Below are 23033 nucleotides of genomic sequence, written 5' to 3'. Positions count from 1 at the left end.
TTACGATTGCGCAATCTAATTAAAAGTAAACGATGCTCAAATATTAATGCAATTACGTTACGTTAGTGTTGTGGGGCATACAAATTAGTTAGCAACTAACAACTTTTGGATATAAGGATAATGCCCTATTTGTTATTACTTAAAAATAATTTAAACTTTTCATGAATATATTTTAAAAAGTATTCTTATTACAAAATCACCCGATGTTGAATCGGAACCAATACTGAAATCATGTATTATCTCATCGGGTTGGTTAAAGTTTCGATTTTTTGGATGAGTTCTTAAACCAGCGACATCACTAAATTCCACTCCTTATAAGATACTCCTAAAGGAAATTGATCGAATAATTGGACTACTACTATAACCCGTTTAAGATTTCATAAAGTTATATTTTGTCAGTATAAAAATCGAGAACAAATCACCTAATATATTTTATGGGAGGTAAAGATGTAAACTTGGATTTAGTGTTATTCCTTTTGTGACTTCTTTTACAATTTCTGACGTATCTCCAGCCAAGATGTGCTTGAAAAGGTTTGATTTAGATTTAGATTTTTATTTAGCCACATGCAATAGTATTACTACTTTTTTACTTTTATAGTTGTCAGCACAATATTATTCCATTCAATTTATAGAAATAAATTTATGAAGATTTATTTTTGATAAAAATTGTGACGATCATTTGAACTTCTATGTCCAATAATTGAGTTTCAAAAACTAGGCTTGAGAACATGATCTCATCTTGATTGTATACCAAAGTGGTTCTAAAAAATACATGACAAAATAACCTTTTTCCTTTAACTTGTGACGCTTAATGGGGTCTCTTGAATGATCATATAGAAAAATTAGTGTGGAAATAGAAATCGGGTGCACTATTTGTCGTTGTATGATCAAAAGTAATATATCCCGAATACGAGACTCGTGGAATCGAACACAGTGAAAGTTATCGATGACTCACCGTTGTTTGATGACATTGTCCATCATCTTTTGTAGATGATGTCTAGATCTGAAGATAAACAAACTGAAGTACTCCCTCTGTTTCTTCATAGTTGAGGCCGAACTTTTCGGCATGGAGTTTTAGAAATGAATGTTAGGTGTGTTTAATAAAGAGATAAAAAAGTAAGAGAGAGGAAAAGGTAGAGAGAATAAAGTATAAAGTGAATAAAACAGATAGAATAAAGTAAGAGAAAGTAAAGTAAGAAAGAGAAAAAAGTTACCATATATGAAAATGACTCAACTAAGAAGAAACTTTCCAAAATAAAAAAATGACTCAACTATGAAGAACCGGAGGGAGTAAATATAAACAACATAAGTTTGTACTTAAAAGCTCAACTTTTTCTTAATTTCACCGAGCCCAAAAATAATTAAATCTCAATTTTGAATGTATATATATTCAAGTTTCTCCTATTTCACTAATTCTCTTTTTATCTCTCAAACATCATAACCACTTTTAGTGTCTCACCTCAACTGTCATTTATGAGAATATTAAAAGTGTCTTTTTGCATCTTATCCGTTACATAATTTCAATTTCAATCAAAGAAAGAGATATTAACAAGTGAGGCAATTTTGATCAAAACCACACAATTTTCAGACAATTATATTGTTGGCATATAACTTGAAAATGACCCTTGACTAAACGAATCCTTAGCTAAAATAAATGAATGCGACTATACTATATAATTGGTCCATATAATCCAAATAATTTTCATGACAAACTGAATTAGTAATTTTCTAATTAAATGTGCATCTTAATTAACGAGACCTTCTATTTTGTTCCTTCCTCACATATGTTGAAAAATCTCACAATCTCTCACTAAAACTCATGAATTCAAGTTAAAAGAATATTTGAAAAGTATTCTTGATTTCACAATCCCGCTAATTTTGATAATGTAATTTAACATCAATATTTTTCATTGATGAGATGAAATATTAATATTAAAATGAATAATTTTGGAAGTCAATGCACCAATCAATTCAAAAACATTACGTAATTACTTTTCTCTCAAACCCCCAAAATATCTGTTGCAGAGACCCACAGAGCAACAGGGCAAACGACTCTTCTCGCTCAAAATCCCAAAAATCGCACACACCCATGCGTATGTGTGTGTGAAGAAAACGCACTCGAGAGGAAGGGAAAGAGGGCGGCAGGGTGAGCTAATGGACCCTGTGGTTTTGGACAGGATAATTGACAAACTAATTGAGGTCCGATCCTCGAAGCCGGGCAAATTAGTGCAGCTCTCGGAGTCTGAGATTAAGCAGCTTTGTACCGCATCGCGTGAAATCTTCATTAATCAGCCCAATCTTCTCGAACTCGAAGCACCTATCAAGATTTGTGGTAATTTTTTTCGCTTTTTTTAGGATTAAGGTTTTGATTTGATGATTTTTGGGGATTTTGCTTGTTTTTGTGTGTGAAGTTTTCCGCTTTTGTTCTAAAAGCTTTAGGAAAACCTAAATTGTTTTATTGTTCTTTTCCTGGGTATTCAAGTCTATGATTGCTGTTAAGTTTCTCAAATATTATGCAATTTTAATTCAAAGCTTAATTTAGCATATTACTGTTAAGATAATCCCTATTATTCACATAATATTGTTGACCAGACTGGAAATTCTACAGGGAGGTTGTATTTTCTGTAGCTGTATGTAGTTGAAGTTCCTTGTATAATTTTAGTTGGATCGGTTGGTGATGTTTGGCCTTTGTCTATCATTTTGGTGAATTAAAGGCTAACAATGGCACCGTGCAATATTTAGCTTCGATCTAGTCTAATTGGGACTTTATCATACCTAGTGTAGTGACGAAGATAGTTTCCTTTTCTGTTAATTGTGTTTCACTGGTAAGTCATCATAACATGCATGTACTCCTGTTTGGAATCTTTTGTTTGTATTCTTTTATACATAAATGTAAAACTTACATTGATTCTACATGTTGTGTGGTTGTGTTAGGTTTGTTGTTGTTTTTTATACAGCTAGAGCTAAGATTGCAATGTTTTGTACTTCCTCGATTAATTTATGCTGCACCTTCATGGCTCAGAGCTTTAGAAATGTGACACAAACACCGATTCAGATGAAGTAAAATATGGGTTCTAAAGTTATTTCTAATATTAAGACAGTTGGTATTGTCCAGTTTTCATAGAAATGAAATGCTTTTTAGTGTCATGTTTGTAGTCTTCACTGAAATGCTTTAAGCAGGAATCAGGATCAAGTTTGTAGTCTTCAATGAAATGCTTTTGAGTGTCATGTTGGAAAGTGGAAACTAAATATCAACAAGGTCTTGTTAAATGACAAACTGCCCCACAAAGTGAATAAGGGAGCTTTAGTAATATCCTGCCTGTAGTCGCTAACCAAGATACCTCCATCTCTAGATAGGAAAATATAAGTGACACTGAGAAAAGTTATCATGAGCACAAAATAAGTTCTATCATGCTTTAGAGTTGAACAGTGATTAGTGAAGGAATTTTGCAATCAACTTGTCATAGATTATACAAACTTAATACTCCCTCCGTCCCATAGAAATTGGCTCTTTTAGGGTTGGCACGGGTTTTAATACGTAATTTGGTAAAGTAAGAGAGAAGGAGAAAAAATAGTTGAAATTGTGTAGTGGATGGTGGGTCCATAAATGAAAAAGTAGAAAAAGAAGGAGAAAAAGGTTATCATAAATGGATATGGCCAATTTCTATGGGACGGACGAAAAAGGAAATATGGCCAATTTCTATGGGACTGAGGGAGTAAAAATAAAGAAAGAACATCTAATATACTGAGGCCGTGTGCTGTAAATGGAACAGGAGGGAGCTTTTGAGATCCCACATTCCCATATTGAATGGTTATATGACTTTTCACCCTGGTTTCTGTCGGTTGTCTTGACAAGGGAAAGGGAAGTGCTTGATGACCCAAAACAGTGTCTCATTTGGAAACAAAGAAGAGGGGCTGGTGGTTTGGTTGTATGTGAAGTTTATGTCTTTGTAGTTAGATTACTTCTCCAATTTCGTACTGCGAAAGTCTGTTCATAAACTTAATACATTTACTAAATATTTTTGTTTCACTAGCTTTTTGTTTAATAATGTTTTGCTCAATTATAAGTGATTAGTTAATCAATTTCTCTTAGTAGCATCATGATGAACGATCGTTTATTTAATAATTGAAAACAATCAATCATGTCTCTAGCAGTGCTGTGTGATGAATGTTAAACTAACCAGTAGTAATTCCGTTCTTATTTCAGGTGACATCCATGGGCAATATAGCGATCTTTTAAGGCTTTTCGAGTACGGGGGGTTCCCTCCAAAATCCAATTACCTATTTTTGGGTGACTATGTAGATCGTGGGAAACAGAGTTTAGAGACGATATGCTTATTGCTTGCATACAAAATCAAGTACCCCGAGAATTTTTTCCTTCTTAGAGGAAACCATGAATGTGCTTCTATAAATAGGATATATGGATTTTACGATGAATGCAAGCGCCGCTTCAATGTGAAATTGTGGAAAGCCTTCACTGACTGCTTTAATTGGCTTCCTGTTGCTGCACTAGTCGATGACAAGATACTATGCATGCATGGGGGCCTTTCTCCAGAACTGAATAACCTGGATCAGATTAGGAGTTTGCCCCGCCCGACTGCTATACCGGACACTGGTTTGCTCTGTGATTTGTTATGGTCAGACCCTGGTAAAGATGTTAAAGGATGGGGAATGAATGATAGGGGAGTTTCATTTACATTTGGCGCTGATACAGTCTCAGAGTTCCTGGCAAAACATGATTTGGACCTTGTCTGTCGTGCTCATCAGGTAAATCAATCTTTGCTCTGTTCCTGGGTTAAGACTGTGTTCCTAACCTCTATCTTATTTCAGGTTGTGGAGGATGGTTATGAGTTTTTTGCAGATAGGCAACTTGTAACCGTTTTCTCAGCTCCAAACTACTGTGGTGAATTTGATAATGCTGGTGCAATGATGAGCGTTGATGAAAACTTAATGTGCTCTTTTCAAATTCTGAAGCCAGCCGAGAGGAAAAACAAGTTCATGATGTCCACTAAAATGTGATGCTTCATCACATCCTAATTTTCAAGGTCAGCTCAAATTGTTGCTTATGTTTTTCAGTCAATTTTCTTGAATTGGGACTGCTTGCATGCAGTTTATTGATATCCTTAAAGCTATTTCATAATCAATACTAGATATGAAAACCACGTAAAAAGCAAAAGGCAAGCCTAAAGGAATGAAGTCAGTTCTGATAAGTAAAGTAATCAAAGTTCTCCTGTGTTCTTGCTTAGCAGTAGACTTTCCATAACAAGACATTACATTTTATCCCTTCATTTGTCTACTTTCAACTACTGTGTGGTGAACTTCCCTCCTAACATAACATGATATCCTGTGGTCTGACATCAGTGCATGTTCCATTCATCCTCGGCATGAAACACCTATCATCTTAGACAAGATATCCTGCTGTTTAATATCAGTGCTTAGTGCTTATTGCCCATGTCATTATCATAGCTAAGAAATGCTATCATATACATATCATTAGAATGCTTGCGCAGATGAGAAAACCCAAAATCAGTGCTTGATTTGGAATCAGATCTCAAAACATCTAAACAAGCATGAGCTATGGCTTGCGGCATCAGCCTATGGCAATATCCTGATAGATATGTAATTTCATATTATGGTTTATATAAGTGCATAAATTTTTTACTGTGGTGCTTAATGTCGACCTAATGCTCTAGTTAAAACTTAAAAGAATGAACATATAGGCTCACAGCTAACCTACCAATTGCTTTGGTGGATTGATTGATTTTGAACTTGTTTGACCATCTTATTATTGGAATACCCAGTCCTATCATTTATCAAAGTAATCCTCTCACTGAAGGTAAACACTCCCTAGATACTAGATGGTTAAAATGTTATAGACTATCACTGTGAACTAAGATGTATTGGAATTTCAGAAAATCCCAAGGCCCTTAATAATCTCTGTCGTTGAGCTAATTGTACTTGATTCTATCATTGGTATAGGACTAACCTTTTTTTCCACCCTAGAGAAAACTTGATAAAAAATTGGAGACCACTAAAATGTGGGAAAATATACCCATTTATTTGTATCCCGCACTTTATTATGGTAAATTTGCAACAAAAGAGAATGCACCCTCAAGCTAACTGTTTGATACTTTTATCTGTATGGATGCCCATTTTGAGAGAGGTTCCTATATAAACTTCAAACTTTTTGAGTAATTTATTTGGTTCCTAGTACTTGTTAAATCTCTAATGTATGAGACTACGCAGCACTGTTGAGCCCACTAAACATATCAATAAAGTCCCTTTGCATCCTATTTCGGTAATTCAAGCAGCTAGCTAAGTTTTGTACACTGCCAAACTGTAGAATTATTTAATTGGAGTTCATTTAGGCTTGTCATTACTTCAAATGTAAAAATAAATGATTGATTCCTAATCCCACGATCTACTAACTATGCACTGCATTCTGTATCTTATTGCTGCAGGTACTAGTCTTCAGTTAGTAGAAGTCGCAGCTGCACCCGGCTTGATCTCCCCCAAGAGCGTTGAATAAGAACCGTGCTTAAGCTTTTTTTGTTTTTTTTCCTATCTCAAACTATAGTACACTTGAGAAGGAGTTTTTATTAGCGCATCTTCAGGGGTGGATTAGCGGTAGATAAAGTTTGTTTCAAACTCATGTTAGCAAACCATGGGCGCCATAATGGGCCAATTTATTTGGAAAATCTTGGCATATTTGTCTAGATTTGAGCTTTGCTTGCAGTGCCTCCATGAATTGATTGAACTATGTTTTTACTAGTTTAATGGTAGAGATGATTATGTGTACTATCCCCCCTTGTTTGTGGATAAATTTGATTGATATTAGTAGCTTGTTTTCTTTGTTTGGAGTTTGGGGTGGGGAATTTGGATATTGGTATGAAAACTAGACTACTAAACCTTAATTAAAATTGGAAACAGTGACAAATCTCAAAGACGAATATATGAGGATGTTATACCAATTATGACATTGGGAAGATGAAATCATTCCCGAAGATAAACAGTATAAAACAAATAGACAAACTAAGAATGATTATTATTATCTCGTAGCTAGCCATCAATTTTTTAATCCTCAAACAGAACTAGGGAATAAACGACGAAGTGGTCTGGCTCTGAAATTGTTTGTAAGAGCTTTGTAAGCAGCTTCTGATGGATTAATTGAATCCCAAAACACATACTCCGAATGAACATTACATGCGACTGAGGCTACATTGCAAAGTGGCCCCAACTCCACCGAACCACTTCCACAACATCCCTCTTTTGTAGACTTGAACCCTAAATCACAAAATTATAAACACATACATAAAATATAATTAGATAATAGTATTATGTTATGCTAAGTAGTACTAGTAGGTAATTATATATAGCTCACCAAATTGATTAGGCTTATCAATCATCTCCATCATAGGGTTGAAGATATCCATATAAACAGCCTTGAGCGTCGGCATTGCTACCATCATCCTCCTCACTCGAACTTGTAGCTTCGCGTTGTATTCCTTTGCGTCCTTGTTGTGCTTCACTTTGCACTCCCGCCTTAAAAAGTCACCGGTCAAATTTGCATTATTCTTAAAGAAGGTGGTGTCCACCGGTAGACACCCTAGCGGCGGAAGTCCAATGATAGCTACATATTTGGCACCGGCCTTGTACAATTTCTGCATAAACCCTAATTAGTTTTTTAATTTACGAAAAGTGAATGGATGACAGACGAAGAATATGACAGTCGTACTTTTACTAAAGTGTCTAGGTTTTTGAGCAACATGTCATGGTAGGCAGGTAGGGAATACTTAGCCCTAGTGGTTGGCAACAAATAGTAATTATCAAGCATGTCACTTGACCCTGCTGATATTATAAACAATGCATTCCCTATTGTTGCCGTTGCCCTTTGAATCCCAAATCTCTCTTCCATTTTCACAAACGCCTTTTCGAAGTTTTTGAACTGTTTGTCCAAGTTGAGGACGCCGACCTCCGCGGCCGTCAGGTCGTGGTAGCCCGAGCACGCGGACGCAAAGCTGACGCCGGTGAGGAGGCCGTAGACGTCGACGGTTGAGTCGGCGTAGGCCGGCAATACGTCCTTGATGCGGAAAGCGGAGACGAGCATGTCCCCGGGGAGCTTCCCGTTGGTGAACCTTCCCGTGGGGCTTCGGCCCGGGAAGTCGAGTCCATAGGGTTTGTGATTGGCGCGGCAGACGGTGGGGAGGTTGTTGTTGTTGCCCGGGTCGAGAAGGGCGTCGCCGAATGCGTATATGGCGCTTGGCCGAGCGGCGGCGGCGGCGGCCGGAATGACTTTGATGGAGATGAAGAGGAGGAGGAAGAGTATAGGGAGATGGCTATTTTTTTCCATTTTGTTTTGGCAGGTACTATTAATTAACTGATTAACTAATTAGCTCACACTTAATGTTAAACATAAACAAACTATGAAATGCCCCAAATTTATACACAGCAAACAAGAAGGAAGGAGGGAGGATTTGGATGCTATTTTAAAGTGTCAAAGGAGGATGACCAATTCAATGTTTGAGTATAGCCTAAATCAGATCCAAAAATGAAGAGAGTTATTACATTACACACGATTAGTAATGCAATAAAAGTGGATCCATTGCTTTTTTCTAGGCCACAAATCAAAGTTCTCTTTTAATTGATCGTCTAGATAGTATGAATTGATTAATGAAAGTAATAGTTTTGTAATATAGATATTAATATTGATCGATAGATATGCACAGTAATAATTAATGTAAAGAACAATAAATTTGAATTGCAAAACATCAACACAATAATAAAGTAGGAATACATCTTTAATGTGCTGATTATAAGCATTTTTTATAATAATTCATCCAGTATTATTATCTCATATTTCATAGATAATTATGGAGTATTAATGAATTATTGTTATTGAAATTACCACTACTTTGATGTTAATTTCATGATCGTAAATAAGTGAATCAATAGATTGAATTATTAGAATTAAAACTCTTTATAATTGATAAATAAATAGAAATTCAACCTAAGGTTGAGTACAATGATCCAAAAACTGACTAAAAATGAAATTCTTGCAATGCATGGAATAGACTAACTAAAACTAGAAAGCTAACTAGCCTGAATTAATTCTTAACTCCAGGAAAAAGTTGACTAAGCGCTCTGTCTTTGAAACTCTTTGCAACAACTTTGTAAGCAGCTTCTGTGGGATTAGATGAATCCCAAAATACATACTCTGAATGATCATGACACATGAGGGAGGCAATATTGCAAAGAGGCCCCACCTCGAATGCACCAGTTCCACAACATGAGGTTAGTGTAGTCTTGAACCCTAAATCACAAAATTATATACATATACAAGAATATTAGGAAATATGTTACTGAAATTAGTAATTAATTAGTTAAATAGGTAGCTCACCATATTGGTATGGCTTGTTGATCATGTTCATCATAGGGTTGTAGTAGTCCACATAGACAATCTTAAGATCAGGCATTGCTTCCATCATCTTCTTAATTCGGGTTGCGAGATTAGTGTTGTATTGTTGGGCGTCAGAGTTGTGGTCATCTCTGCACTCGCGCCTTAGAGGGTCGCCACTCTCGTTCTTGATTGGTGGGATGTTGGTGAAGGCATCTACCGGCATACACCCAATCGGCGGAACACCAACCAGTGCTATCTTCCTAGCACCGGCATTTCTCAATTACTGCACCGTCACATCAAAATTGAATTAGTCATTAGTGTCACTAATACAGTAATATTCCATCTGTCTCATTCAAGATGACTGACAAAAGATTTAAAGTAGAGTTATATACTCCATTAATATAATTAATATACAGTACTATTTAAAAGAGAATGGATGACAGATGAAGAATATGATACGTACTATAACAAAATTTTCCATGTTTAGGAGCAACATTTGAATGTAGGCAGGGTAAGAGTACTTGGCCCTAGTGAGTGGCTGCATATAGAAATCATTGATTATATCAGTTGAGCCTGCTGCAACCAAGAAGAGTGCTTTCTCCACTGTTTGTGTTGCCTTTTGAAGGCCGTATGCCTTCTGCATTTTGTCAAACGCCATTTCGAAATGCCAGAACTGTCTATCCAAGTTGTGGACGCCCAGCTGCAGCGCGGTCATTTGGCTGTAGCCCGAGCACGACGACGCGAAGCTGACGCCGGTGATTAGGTCCTTGTCGGTGACCGAGGCGTCCGAGTAGGCCGGCAACATGTCCTTGAGGCCGTAAGCGGCGACGAGGAAGTCTCCGGGGATCTTGCCGTTGCTGAACCTTCCGGTGTGGCTTCGGCCAGGGAAGTCGGACCCGTAGGGATCGTGATCGGCGCGGCAGAGGGTGAGGATGTGGTTGTTGTTGCCGGCGTCGAGAATGGAGTCGCCGAAGGCGTAGATGGCGCTTGGCCCGTTTGTGGCGGCGGAGGGAGTGGTGGTGATGGACAGGAAGAGGAGGAAGGCTAGAGGGACGAGAGGGCTATTGCGCTTCATTTTTTGATTGAATTCGAACTGCTTTGTTTTGATAGGAATTGATTAACTCGATGAGCTCTGATGAAAAATGCTATGAGAGGCCACATATTTATACACAAACTTGAGAGGCAGAATTTGTTGCAAGAAATTTTCAAAGAAGAATGCCGATTCAAGGTTAGTAGTAAAATGAGAGAGCTAATCATAGGTAGAGAATTTTAGTGTTTATATCCTATATCTTAAAATGGGAGAGCTAATCATAGGTAGAGAATTTTAGTGTTTGAATCCTATATCTCAGGATCATTTTGTAGTGGTATGAAACAAAATTAAACATTAAGACATAAAAAAATAGCAACAAGTAGTATGCATGAGTACGGGGAGTGATCAATTGCTAACTCATCATTTAATTGCTAACTACAACTAATTTAAGGCCACATGATTTTAAAAAACGTGTGGTCTACAATTTGCCACGTGTAATTTTAATTTTTATTAATTAAATCGAAAAAGATAAAAAAAAATGCCAAATTAGGGTTTTGGATGAAAATGTCAATATAGTGTTTCGAAAATATCAACACAATGCTTTGAGAATGTCAACACAAATTTAGGATTGACATTGTATATGCTTTATATTGACATATTATCTTAGCTGCATTGACATTAACCTGTGTACGAAAAATACGAAAATTCTAGATTTTTTTTTTCAAATTTTGACGTCGGAACATATGCATGTAGCATATCGTTGGAATCCTTATAAAATTATCTTTAATTTGATATATGTTATATGAATTTAAAGTTTTGGAATTTCTTTTAAAAGTTAGTTATAACTAACTTGACATTAATACCCCTATTGATTTTTATTGGAATTAATCCTATAAACTTATTGACGTTTTTTGTTGATCGTATTGACATTTTGTGGTAGATGATCTAGGCCTTTAATTTGAATATCTAATGGCTATTATTGAGTTGTAGTTAGCAATTAAGCATTGAGTTAGCACTATAACTATTTAATTACTTAGTAATCCAAAGTGTGGTGTGTCCTAAATAATTTATTGAATTCCTTTTTTGAATTTCTCGTTCCACTTCGTTCCTAAAAACTTAGTAATCCAAATTATGATATACATCTAGATAAGTGTGGTGTGTCCTAAATAATTTATTGAATTCCTTTATTGAATTCCTCATTCCATTTCGTTTGTGAAAACTTAGTAATCCAAATTATGATATACATCTAGATAATTGCATTCACTATTTACGTCTTCATATCCGGAGCATAAGATACATGTGTAGGAGTAATTTAGTATGAAGGAAATATTTGAGAGGAGAATGAGTAAAATATATGGAAAATGATTTAGGACAGGTTGGTGATGTGGAAAATGATACAACTATGTCATATTTATTGGCATTCATTCCATATTCTAGAATTCTCTACTAGATTCTTTAATATTTTATATCTAGTTTTCTCCATAAAAATCTAGATATTTTACTACGAATTCTACTAAAAATATCTATATATTTCTACTAAAATATCTAGATATTCTCCTACTTAATTCTAGATAATTCTATAATATCTACATATTTGCATCATATCTAGATAATCTATACATCTATACAATATATAAAAGGGGAGTTTTGGAGAAATTTACAAGATTGGCATTTAATTTTAAAAATTATATTAAATTGAAAATCTATAATTAAAAGAGCATATAAAAGGGGAGTTTTGGAGAAATTTACAAGATTGCCATTTAATTTAAAATTTTTTATTAAATTGAAAATATATAATTAAAAGAGCATTTAAACATTTGATTACAAGCCTACATGGAGTGAGTGGGAGGTTGGAGTGAGTAGAGAGGTTTTACAAGGTTGTGCAATATTGGCTCATTTATACCCAAAAAAATGTTGTTTGTCTTATTATTATGTTATGGAGGAGATGAAGTTTAAAGGTTTTTGAAAAATAATTTACAATGGAAGAAGTTTCATTTTGAGCAGAAAATTGATATGGATTTGTGATTTTTTGGGAGATCTGTTTGACTTTGTTTAGGATTTTGTGATGTTTCTTGGTTTTATGGGTTGCTAATTGATTTTTGCTTCTTTCTAGAGTTTATGTCGCGTAAAATACGTACAAGGTATATGGAGAGAACAAATTTGAAGAAAGCAGGAGGAAGGACTTGAGTTTAGAAGATAAGGATTAGATCAGCAGGAGAGCTAGATAAAAATGACCTATTTTAGCTAGGTAGAAAGAGTTTTGCTTCTCGATCTGTTTTTCTTTTTCTCTTTCAAATCTCGACCAATTATATACTCATAACTCTTTCAGCATGAACTTTCCATACACACACTGTGGTCCGAATGCAATGCTTGAAAGACGTTGAAACAAAATCTTGTACCATTGATTCTCCTCGCTTTTCATTCTTTTCAACTTTCATGCATTGACAATATATTTTGAGTTTCATGCTCTTATATATATATATATATATATATATATATATATATAGGAAAATGATCAATACAAAAATCGACCCCAATACAAAATCCAGACCAAATCCTGACCATGAGATTTGACAATCTAAGGGTCAATAATTAAAGAAAAACACGGAGGGTCATTATAAAACAGTTTTAGGTCATATTATAAACTTTGGGGTTGAGGTCATGTTAAGATCCTTTTATGTCATCCTTATTATAATGATGTAAAAATAAGCTTACGATGACCTAAAAATGACCTCCATATGCTTGGTTATGTATTTTTGAATTAAAAATGGGTTTGCATGGATCAAAACCCTATATATATATATAGAGGAAAATGATCAATACAAAAATGCATCTCAATACAAAATCCAGACCAAATCCTGACCATGAGATTTTTCAATCTAATGGTCAATAATTAAAGAAAAATACAGTGGGTCATTATAAAGCAGTTTTAGGTCATTTTATAAAATTTGGGTTTGAGGTCATGTTAAGATCATTTTATGTCATGCTTATTATAATGACATAAAAATAAGCTTACGATGACCTAAAAATGACATATGTATGCTTGGTTCTGTATTTTTGTATTAAGAATGAGTTTTACATATATCAAAACTCTATAGATATATATAGATAGGGATGGGAATGAGAAGAACTTGAGAGAGAATAATTAGACTGAAAGTATGAAGGTTTGCTTAAAAGGTATGTAATTAAACTATTTAGCGACATAAAATGTGTGTTGCAGAAAATAAAACACGAAGAATCCATCGTGAAAGATGCAAAGTTTTAATATTATTTCTTAATTTTTTTTGTGATAGTTTCACTATTAAACTATATATATATTCTTAATTATATGTGGTTGATGTACGTTATGAAGTTTCTGTATTTACTAGATTTTTGTCAATATTTATGTGCTAATTTTAATGAGCATATTAGAGGAGCATCCGAGCATGGGTTGAGAAGAAACAAAAAGCACAAACAATCCATCATAAAAAGATGCAAAGTTTTTTTTGACTTGTTTCACTATTAAAGTTTGGATTTAGGGTATCAAATAGATTTTTGTCAATATCAATAAATACTATATTACAAGAGTGCGAGTCGAGAAGAAACACGAACACAAAGAATCCATCATGAAAGATGCAAAGTTTTTTTTTTTTTTTTTTTTTTTTTTTTTTTTTTTTTTTTTTTTGAATTTTTTGGTGACATTGTTTCACTATTAAACTTAGGATTTACGATATCAAATAGATTTTCGATAATATTTATGGGCTAATTATAATGAATACTATATTAGTATATTACAGAGCACGGGTCGAGGAGATACGAGAACACGAGAATCTATCATGAAAGATACAAAGTTTTATTTTTATTTTTTAATTTTTGGTAATATTGTGTCATCAATATTTATGTACTCCTAATTATAAGAATGTATTTTTATACTACTTTTAATGCATAATAATGTATTATTATACATATTTTTAAAGGAAATACAATATGTCATAGCACGAGGGTGATACTAGTTCTATTATAAAAATCAAGTTTATTTATTTTAATTCCAAAGATGTTTCACTGGCCACGACGTCAAAACTTGATGTGTAATTTGGAACTCGTGTTTCGTTATATACTTATATTAAGAACTGATCAAGCTTAAATTTGTAGTGTTATAATATTACAACTATCTTGTAAGAATATAGTTCATATGTAGTACTATTATGGAGTTGAACCTCATGGAGGTAACTTTTATCTTATTCTATAAGAAAATTTAATGTTTTTGGAAACGATTAGGTTAAAAATCACATAAAACTAGGTAACTAAAATACAATTAAACAATCAAGAAAATTAGAGCATAAATTGTACTTCCTCATTCCCATTGAACATGACTCATTTTCCTTTTTAATTTGTCCCAATTAAGATGACCCATTACTAAAAATGTAACGCCCCGCTTTTTCGAACCCTAATTTTGTGACGTGAAAATTTTTTGCATTAAATACTTTTAATGCTATGATATGTGGAATTAATTGATGAGTGATTTAATTGCAATATTCTATGTGACCTAATTGCGATTTTGAGTTGAGATAAACTTGTTGAATATGTGACGTGACTATTGAATAGTCAACATGGTGGAAAATATGACGTGGCCGTGGAATGGTCAAAGTCGTTGGAAAATGTGGAATGGAGGTGGAAATTCGAATATGTGAATATTTTGATGTGGGAAGAAATAATATTTTTGGTGAATTGTTTTTCTAAGGGATGAGTGAGAATTAAATAGGAGCATTTTTTAAGTATGTGGAATTTTCGACCCTCCTATTTATTGGAAAGAAATCCTATTTTTCTTGGATTTAATTATTGCTTGGGATAGTTATCCGAATTAAATCCAAAGTCCGGATATTCCTATATATTCCATGAAATTTTCGAAATCCCTACTAGTTCATGGAGATTTTCGAAATCTCCTATTTTATGGGAGAAGGGATTATTTTATTCTATTATTGGATCCCTTATTTATTCTCTTCCATAAATAAATTCAAATATCCTAGTATATCTAGCCATATCCAAGAAGATCTTGCCATATCTTATTTAAACAATATTTGAAATTGATTTCCTTGTGGAGAATCAATAGGTCACGCCACTTTCTACTTTTTGAGAGAAATATTATTATTTTTATCTTGCTCCGTGATATTTTATTCTACTCCGTGAAATATCCAAATTAAATCATATGCTAAATAAATAGCATAGAAATTCAAAATCCCCTTATTTCTCCTAGAAAATCACGCCAATTACAACTACCATATCTCCTCCAATCTTTTAATTATTTAATTGTGGGATTAAATCTTGCATTCTATAAATAAGAGTGAGAGACTTAACCCTAGCACACCAAAATCACGCCTCCCACTCTTGGAAAAACCGTCTCCCACTTCTCCATTCTCTCTCAAATTTTTCTCCTACTTTCTCCATTAATTCTTCATCTTTTGGAGAAGAATTGAAGCTGAAATTCAAGAATTCATTGAAGAATCAAGATTCTACTTGTTTCTACCGTTTGTTTTTGCAAGAAAAGGTACTTCTATTATTAATCTTTTCTTCCTCTACCGATTAATCGGTGTTCTTGAGTCCACATGCATGTAGAACGAGTGAAGGGGGAAATTAATCGGTGAATTTGGATGCATGTGTGTGTGTGACCGTGTGTGTGTGGGTGTGCACGCCTCGGTAGGCGTGTATGTGTGTTTGTGTGTGTGCGTGTGTTGTGTGTGGGAAACACTCATGCGTGACACGATTTGATGATAAATCTGGAGTTGTTGTGTGATAAAAACGATATGATAATCGTACTTTGATTCTGATTGTTGATTTTGGAAATAATCGAAGGGAAATGGGAAACGAGAGATCATGCATTATTTTAATCCATGATTTGAGACTTATTTGAAAAATATGAACTAAAGGTGATAGTTCGCGTTCCCGGTGGGATATCAAGAGGAAGTGCATTTTTGTTGAACTCGAAAGAAATCGAGGTGGGCTTTATTCTAAACTCTCTTCTATGTGCAAATTTATGATGTTGGAGAAATAAGGGTGGATTGAACTGTTATGCCATGCCTATAAATTATTTTGGATATTGTGATTGCCTGATGCCTAGATTGTGAGTACGCTCCATTAGGCTACAGTGGCTATAAAAACGAATTCGGGTCTGAGTAGGGCCGCAAACCCTATCAGGCTAGTGTACACGGGAGATCGGGAGCCGTCCTTGCTAGTCGGCCGATCTCGTGGGCGAATAGTGTGGCCACACTTTCGTCGCACTATGAAATGATGATTGATGAGAAAATGGGAGGTATTATTTGACTGGCCAGTCCATGATATATTTTTTTTTGTGACTCGATGCTTATCTTTCAATAAATGCAAAAACTCGAGTTCACTATGGTAAGGGTGGCATAACTATAAAATGTTTTGGCATGAGTCCACTGAGTATGTTTAAAATACTCAGCCCTGCATGTGTTTTCCCTATGTGCAGGTTGAGCGGCGATGGGCGGTCGGTGGTGTTGAGAAGATTGAATCGAATAAAATGGATGTTTGGAACTATAAGTGTAGTCGTGTCTTCATACATGGCTCCGCTTTTCTCTTGATATGCTTCCGCTGAATATTTGAAACTATCATTTTTGGTTGTGGTGAACTTAATTCTTTGTTTTGGAATGAGGGGAATTATTGCGTTTTGTTGGAATTATGCTAAACCTTTGACTTTTGAGCCTATTCTATTAAGTCTTGATTCTCGTGAGTTAGCCGTTGACTTTTGCCTTGATACTTCATTAAATGCTAGGGTAAATCTCTTTAATTGAAACCCTAGTCTACATTTTTGTCGCTTTAAGTTCGCCTAAGTAGCAGTCGCCGCATTTATTATACCCTAGAAATGTCGGGCTGTTACAGTTGGTATCAGAGCCTCAGTTCTTTCCGCTCTGGACCCAAGAGTCTTGTTGAAATAAAATCTGAAATTTGGGGAAAATGATTAAATAATAATCGTCGAAGACTCAACACCACGACTCATCACCGCTCAACCACGATGAACGAGGTAACAAGTATCTCTTGAATATTGATTTGAATTATGAAATATTGGAAGTTGAAGCGAATGTGAGTTATTGTGATATTTGGAAATTTGTGATGGAGTATAAAACGATGATTATGCATGCAATTGAAATTTGCGGATTATGATTATGCAAAATAAAAGATGAATGTTGTTATGCAAGTGATTTGCGATTAAGATCGCTATGAATCGAATAAATGAGATTCTATATGATTTGTGATTTTCGTGATGAACGACATCTATGAGTATTGATTTGAATTGTGAGATGTTGGAAATTGCGATGGGAATATTACTCTGGTGAAAATGAAAATATTTCAATGGTAATAGAAGTTAATATGACGTCTTTGAAAAAAAATATATATATATATATTGCTGGGGAGTGTGAAATGATGTATATGCATGGATATGAAATTGCTAAGTGCGATTATGCCAAGAATGATGAATGATGTTGTGCAAGTGAACTTGTATTTTACTCGATAAAGAAAATCGGCGAATACGTGTTAGACTTCTATGTGCTTGGATGAATGAAATCCTATATGACTGTGATTTCTTGATTGTATGTGAAACAATACCTATGGTAAATGTGAAGTAAATACTATGGCTTTTGGAAAATGTTGTGAAGATATAAAATGGGAGACATTATGAGAATATACAAAATGTTTTTAACAATGGGGCATGAATGCGTTGAATGTGATGGATATTGAAGTATGATTGTGAACTTGTATTGGTTGATGTTGAGATTTGTTATCACTTCTGCGAAACTAAAGAATTAACTTGAAGGAAATACATGTTGCTTCCATGAACGACAAAACTTTGTGCCTATGTGGTTGAAATTTCATGACTATGAAACTGTGAAAGGCAAAGCATGATACGCGTGTGGTTGCGAGTTGTGATTGTGATGTACATGCGCATGAACTGCATGATTTATGAAATGCGATTCCATGAATGATTGATGGATTGAGTGTTGCTATTCACATATATCGATTTACGATATTTGTTATGAAACACCAAATGGGTTATATGACAAACATGTTTGATTGTGCAATATATGAATGAAGTTTCATGTGGTGATAACCCGTGTATAATGGCAATGTTTATCGAATATGACTATGTGACATGGCAAGAAGAAGACTTTGAAGATGCGACCATCAAAAAAATAGTTATTAATTTTGACGATACGATGAATCTCAATTTGGAATCCACGGTTTCATAGCCCTTTAAACGATGTTACCATGTTCATGCTCGCAAAAAATGTGCGAGGGGCGCCCTTTGTAGCTTAATGATCGTTTTTTTTTAATCAACAAGTTTTCTTTGGATCCAAGTTTTTTTGGGGACTTTTTGAAAAAATCGGGAGCCATTGTCTTTTTAAAAATTTCTTGGTGATTCACAATTTTCCCCCGAGATATCCATTTTTTTTCTTTTCCTATAACGAGTCAGGACTACTCGCTTAAAAATTTTGGGTTTTTCGCCCTTGTAACTTGGACACCCTGGATTGAGTAGTTTTCTTTAATTCCATTTATAAGGACGATTTTTGGGATTTTATGACCCCTCCGCTTGAACTTTGATCCTAAAGTTTTTTTGGCAGTTATGATCTTTAGTATGATCACATCTCCGCACCCCGATTTTTTCCAAACGATGGAATATTCTACCTGGAATTTTGTTCACCTCTTCATTTCGCCCCCCGTTTTTTGCAAAAGTGAAATTTTTTGTGGCTCAATGATTTTTTTTTCGCCAAACCCAAGTTGAGGTTTATGATGTTCTTTTTCCCAAGGGGTTTGGGATCGAATTAATATTTTGAAAAGTTCCAATCATTTTTGATTTCCCTCAAAAAAACCCGGAATCCATTGATGTGATTTCATTTTTAAATAACATGATGTCTTTAACCTTTGATAGTGCTACATCATAAAATTTTCCCCCATGTTCTAAATTTCCCGCGACAATTTTTTTAAAAGGTTTTGACTTTTTTTAACAATATCATTCTTTACTGCCCGGGAAATTTTTTTGGAAATTTTGCCCAAAAAGGGATATGGAATTTGAGATTTATGGAAAGTTTCACCCCTTTTCCCATGACCCACCTCATGTTTTTTCGAACCCCGTCAAGAAAATTTCCCAAAGCCCCCAGGGGTTTTATTGGGTCCCTCAAAAACCCAAATTTAAAATTTCCCTCGTAAATTGGACGAGTTAAGTTCAAGGGAATTTAGTCCCTTTGTTTCAACTCAATTGTCAATGATGAGAAAAAGCCCACCCAGAAATATTTTTTTTTTTCCCCTTGATTAAGTTTGGAGCCTTCCGATGAAAGACTTTTTGGGGGTTTTTTTTTTTTTTTAGTTGAAATAAATTTTCCCTATCCAAGAAGCCCTTTTGATCAATTTTCGAATTATTGATACTAGCCCCAAAGGAAAGGGAAGGGTTTTTTTCCCGAATCACGCTGAAATTTTACACCAACTAAAAGCGTCGACAAAACCCAAAAACAAAACGTTAGATCATCCCAAAAAAACCCAATTCCACACGCCGGTAAGACAATTTAAAAAAAATAATCCTTTGAAAAAGGAAATATGTGTGCGAATAGCTTATGATAAAGGTACATTAAACGTGAAAATTTGTTTATCGATAAGAGATGGTGTTTCCCCAAACCGGGGGGACGATAAATCTTCGAACATGCTCGAACGTAAAAAATTTTTCATTGGGGGGGAACCTTTAAATTAGTCGTCACGATATGCAAGTTATAACGAGGGGGGATATCGATATAACCCCAAAAAATGGAATGGTGATACCCCCGGGTTTTGCATGCTTTTAAAGGGCCCTTATTTGTCCGTTTTTGTTATCAAAATCACTTACATGTCCATTATTTGATTTTTCTTTTACATTTTGGTATTTTTACGTTTTTTTGTGAGAAATGTGCAATTTGGCCAAAAGGGGGGTAAAAAGATAGTCTGAAACGGAGTCGACGGGGGACCGGGGGGCCGCTGGAAAAAATTTAACACGGCCCCGGGGGTGGGGGCCGAAACATGTGGGCCCCCCGGGAAAATTTTCGCTGAAAGAAGTCTCCCCCTGGCCCCGGGCCCCCGGGGTCGAGTTCCCGACTCCCGCTTTCACCCCCCCAAATTTGGGGGTTGGGCCCGGGGAAAGGGGGCGAAACCGCCCCTCCCAGATTTGCCCAAGATTTACCAAACTTTGAAGATCTTTTCCCTTTTAAGGGTTTTTTTAAAATCTTTTCCCCCATAAAAGGGCCTCAAGCTTCATCAAAAAAAGTTTTCACACAACAAGAAAAAACATTCATAGAGATCAAAAGCTTGGGGTACTTCAATTGGGGCAAGGGGTTGAGAAGGGTTTCCCAAAAAACATCAAGAACGGCAAGGATTCAACCTACGGGGTTTTTTTTGCTTTAGTTTTATGTTCAAATTGTTTTCCCTTCAATCTATGTTTTTAGTTTATTCAAATGGGAATTAAACTCATAGGGTTCTAGGGGTGTTTAAAAGCAACTTTGGTTATACAATTCCGTTTTCTATTTAATATCCGTTTTGTTTTTTCTTTTTTTTTCTTCCCCAAGTTAATCATGATGCTTTAAGAGTTTACACAATTATGTTTTATTAATACAACTTTGGGGTTCTAACCTGGGCAGAGTTCTAGCGAGTTAGGGTCCACTTGGGGGAGACACTACGTTAAATTTCCCTTTTAAAACGGCACCGTTAATTGAGAGTGAGGACTTTTCAAGGGTCTTAGGAGCTTTTGGAGTTACGTGTTAGATTGACAACCCTAATGTTAGTAATCAACGTTTGTATCGATGAGCATAAGCTAGGTGACTCGCCCTTTCAAAGTATTAACTGTGCTATGGTATTGTAGTTTGGAATTTGTATAACCATAAAGTGAAAGCACATCCCTCGGAATTCCCTTATCTCTATACTTTTCTCTCCGTGATTTGCTGCATTTAGTTGTTTACGCTTTTAATATTTACGTTTTCAAAAGTTTCCAAAAAATTTTGTTTCTCCGATAGTAATGAGTTCTTAGAAGATAGACACTTTGGTACATCTTCCCCGTGTTCGATACCCGTACTAACCTTTTGCTATACTATACCTACTCGATACTTTGGGAGTATTTATAGTGCAAATAAAAAGTGCATCAAATGGTTGACTACAAATTTGCGACTGATTCTGTAAAGGAGAAATATCTATATAAGCTCCAGAAAGGAACCCACCATATACCATCAATCTCGGCTCATGGACCTAGGTTTTGTTAGGCCTAGTGTTTCACCGTGGGGCGCACCAGTACTTTTCGTAAAGAAGAAGGATGGATCGATGAGGATGTGTCCAGTCGCCGGCGGACCGCCGAACACCCCGCAGCGGCCCGCCACTGAGACGGCAGAGTCAACCACGCAGATCGCTGGGCGCGGCGGACCGCCGACACCCCGCAGCGCCCGCCACCGAGAAGGCACCGTCCACTGCCAGAGCTTGTGCGGCACAACGGGATTGTACTCTTTTCAGCCAAAGAGGAAGTTCAAGCTTGAAGAGCAGCTCAAGCTTCCTTAACATGTTTTGCAAAGTCCATACTAACATTCCTCTTGTTGAATCGTTGAGATACAAAGTATGCGGCTACTAAGGAGGCGGTAATGAGGGAAAAGCCGACTAAAGCCCCCTTAAGCTACCGCATCATTGAAAACATCATCCAAAAGGAAAGGGCAAAGAACGGTCCCGGGCCCTCATTAGGTGCCGAATTGGAAAAAGGCCGAAAAGCACCGGCGTTAGATTCCCCATCAATCTCAGCCACCGACTACGAAAAACTCAACATCGGGGACCAAATCTTCGGTAAACCGTTGGCCGATAACTCGTCCATCAAGACGTAGGGATGATTGAGGATGTTTAGTTAAAGCTGATGATTTTATTTTTCCCGCCGACTTTTTTTGCTTGGGAATAAAGTAGACAACGTCCCCCTAATCTTAGGGGAGATTTTCCCCCTTGCAAAGCTTTGATTGATGTAGGTCGGGGGGACACAATCAAGGGTAATCATGGTCAATCCACCTATGATCGAAGCAAGTAAAGTTTAGGGGGGCAAAGCGGGGAAAAAAGGAACAACAAGGGAAGGAAAATGGTACCACTGCCAAGTCCAAAGATCCCTTTTAAAGGGGGGTCCTTCTACCTCCACTATCTACATTGTCAAAGAGGAAGACACTTTCTAAAAGGGTGATGCTAATTCTTCTACATCCGTCCAAAAAGAAGAAAAAAGAGAAAGAAAACACCCAAAGAGGACCCCGAGAAAACGTCATCAAAAAGAAAAAAAGTACAAAGGGGGGGGGGTTGGGACCAAATTGCTCCCCCTGCCAATTTTCAACACTGAGTTATTGATCCGCCCAACTAGGGGCCACTTCAAGTCGAGCTAACGATTTTTAAAAAAAGCGCTTTTTGGGAGGCAACCCAATTTTCTTTAATTTTTTTTTTTTTTCTCATTTTTTTTTTGTTTTCTAAAAAAAAAAAAAAAAAAATTTGGGGGAGGCCCACACTTAAAGACGGCGGCCCACACGGGGTTAACATGTGGGGAAAGGGTCGGGTCAGGGGCTTAGGCGGGCGAGTCTACGGGCCCCC

The 23033-nt window shown here is 35.9% G+C and overlaps 3 protein-coding genes across 3 annotated transcripts; 1 reads left to right on the top strand and 2 right to left on the bottom strand.

Annotated features, from left to right (window-relative positions):
* Nucleotides 1-1998: 1998 nt before the first annotated feature.
* LOC125200721 (serine/threonine-protein phosphatase PP1) lies at nucleotides 1999-6801 on the top strand. The gene is made up of 4 exons (XM_048098463.1): nucleotides 1999-2332; nucleotides 4208-4767; nucleotides 4831-5045; nucleotides 6462-6801. The coding sequence occupies exons 1-3, from the start codon at nucleotides 2155-2157 to the stop codon at nucleotides 5017-5019; spliced, it is 927 nt and encodes a 308-aa protein (XP_047954420.1). The 5' UTR covers nucleotides 1999-2154; the 3' UTR covers nucleotides 5020-5045; nucleotides 6462-6801.
* Nucleotides 6802-6942: 141 nt separating this feature from the next.
* Nucleotides 6943-8403, bottom strand: LOC125200780 (GDSL esterase/lipase At2g40250-like). The gene is made up of 3 exons (XM_048098548.1): nucleotides 7736-8403; nucleotides 7382-7661; nucleotides 6943-7284 (listed from the first exon to the last, which is right to left on the bottom strand). The coding sequence occupies exons 1-3, from the start codon at nucleotides 8348-8350 to the stop codon at nucleotides 7082-7084; spliced, it is 1098 nt and encodes a 365-aa protein (XP_047954505.1). The 5' UTR covers nucleotides 8351-8403; the 3' UTR covers nucleotides 6943-7081.
* A 1346-nt stretch (nucleotides 8404-9749) lies between these two features.
* On the bottom strand, nucleotides 9750-10472 carry LOC125191782 (GDSL esterase/lipase At1g20120-like). Its single transcript, XM_048089198.1, has 2 exons — nucleotides 9861-10472; nucleotides 9750-9758 (listed from the first exon to the last, which is right to left on the bottom strand). The coding sequence occupies exons 1-2, from the start codon at nucleotides 10470-10472 to the stop codon at nucleotides 9750-9752; spliced, it is 621 nt and encodes a 206-aa protein (XP_047945155.1).
* Between the last annotated feature and the right edge of the window lie 12561 nt (nucleotides 10473-23033).

Source organism: Salvia hispanica, chromosome 1, assembly GCF_023119035.1.
Source record: "Salvia hispanica cultivar TCC Black 2014 chromosome 1, UniMelb_Shisp_WGS_1.0, whole genome shotgun sequence".
Lineage (NCBI taxonomy): Eukaryota > Viridiplantae > Streptophyta > Magnoliopsida > Lamiales > Lamiaceae > Salvia > Salvia hispanica.
The sequence above is the reverse complement of the archived record's forward strand: the minus strand, read 5'-3'. Positions and strand labels throughout refer to the sequence as shown.

Bases quoted from the DNA above. Each gene is read 5' to 3' on its own strand.
- LOC125200721 (XM_048098463.1), top strand. From the start codon at position 2,155: ATGGACCCTGTGGTTTTGGACAGGATAATTGACAAACTAATTGAGGTC. The intron at 2,333-4,207 runs GTAATTTTTTTC...TTCTTATTTCAG, and splicing joins AGCACCTATCAAGATTTGTG to GTGACATCCATGGGCAATAT. The intron at 4,768-4,830 runs GTAAATCAATCT...ATCTTATTTCAG, and splicing joins TTGTCTGTCGTGCTCATCAG to GTTGTGGAGGATGGTTATGA.
- LOC125200780 (XM_048098548.1), bottom strand. From the start codon at position 8,350: ATGGAAAAAAATAGCCATCTCCCTATACTCTTCCTCCTCCTCTTCATC. The intron at 7,662-7,735 runs GTACGACTGTCA...GGGTTTATGCAG, and splicing joins ACCTAGACACTTTAGTAAAA to AAATTGTACAAGGCCGGTGC. The intron at 7,285-7,381 runs GTGAGCTATATA...TTTGTGATTTAG, and splicing joins TGATAAGCCTAATCAATTTG to GGTTCAAGTCTACAAAAGAG.
- LOC125191782 (XM_048089198.1), bottom strand. From the start codon at position 10,472: ATGAAGCGCAATAGCCCTCTCGTCCCTCTAGCCTTCCTCCTCTTCCTG.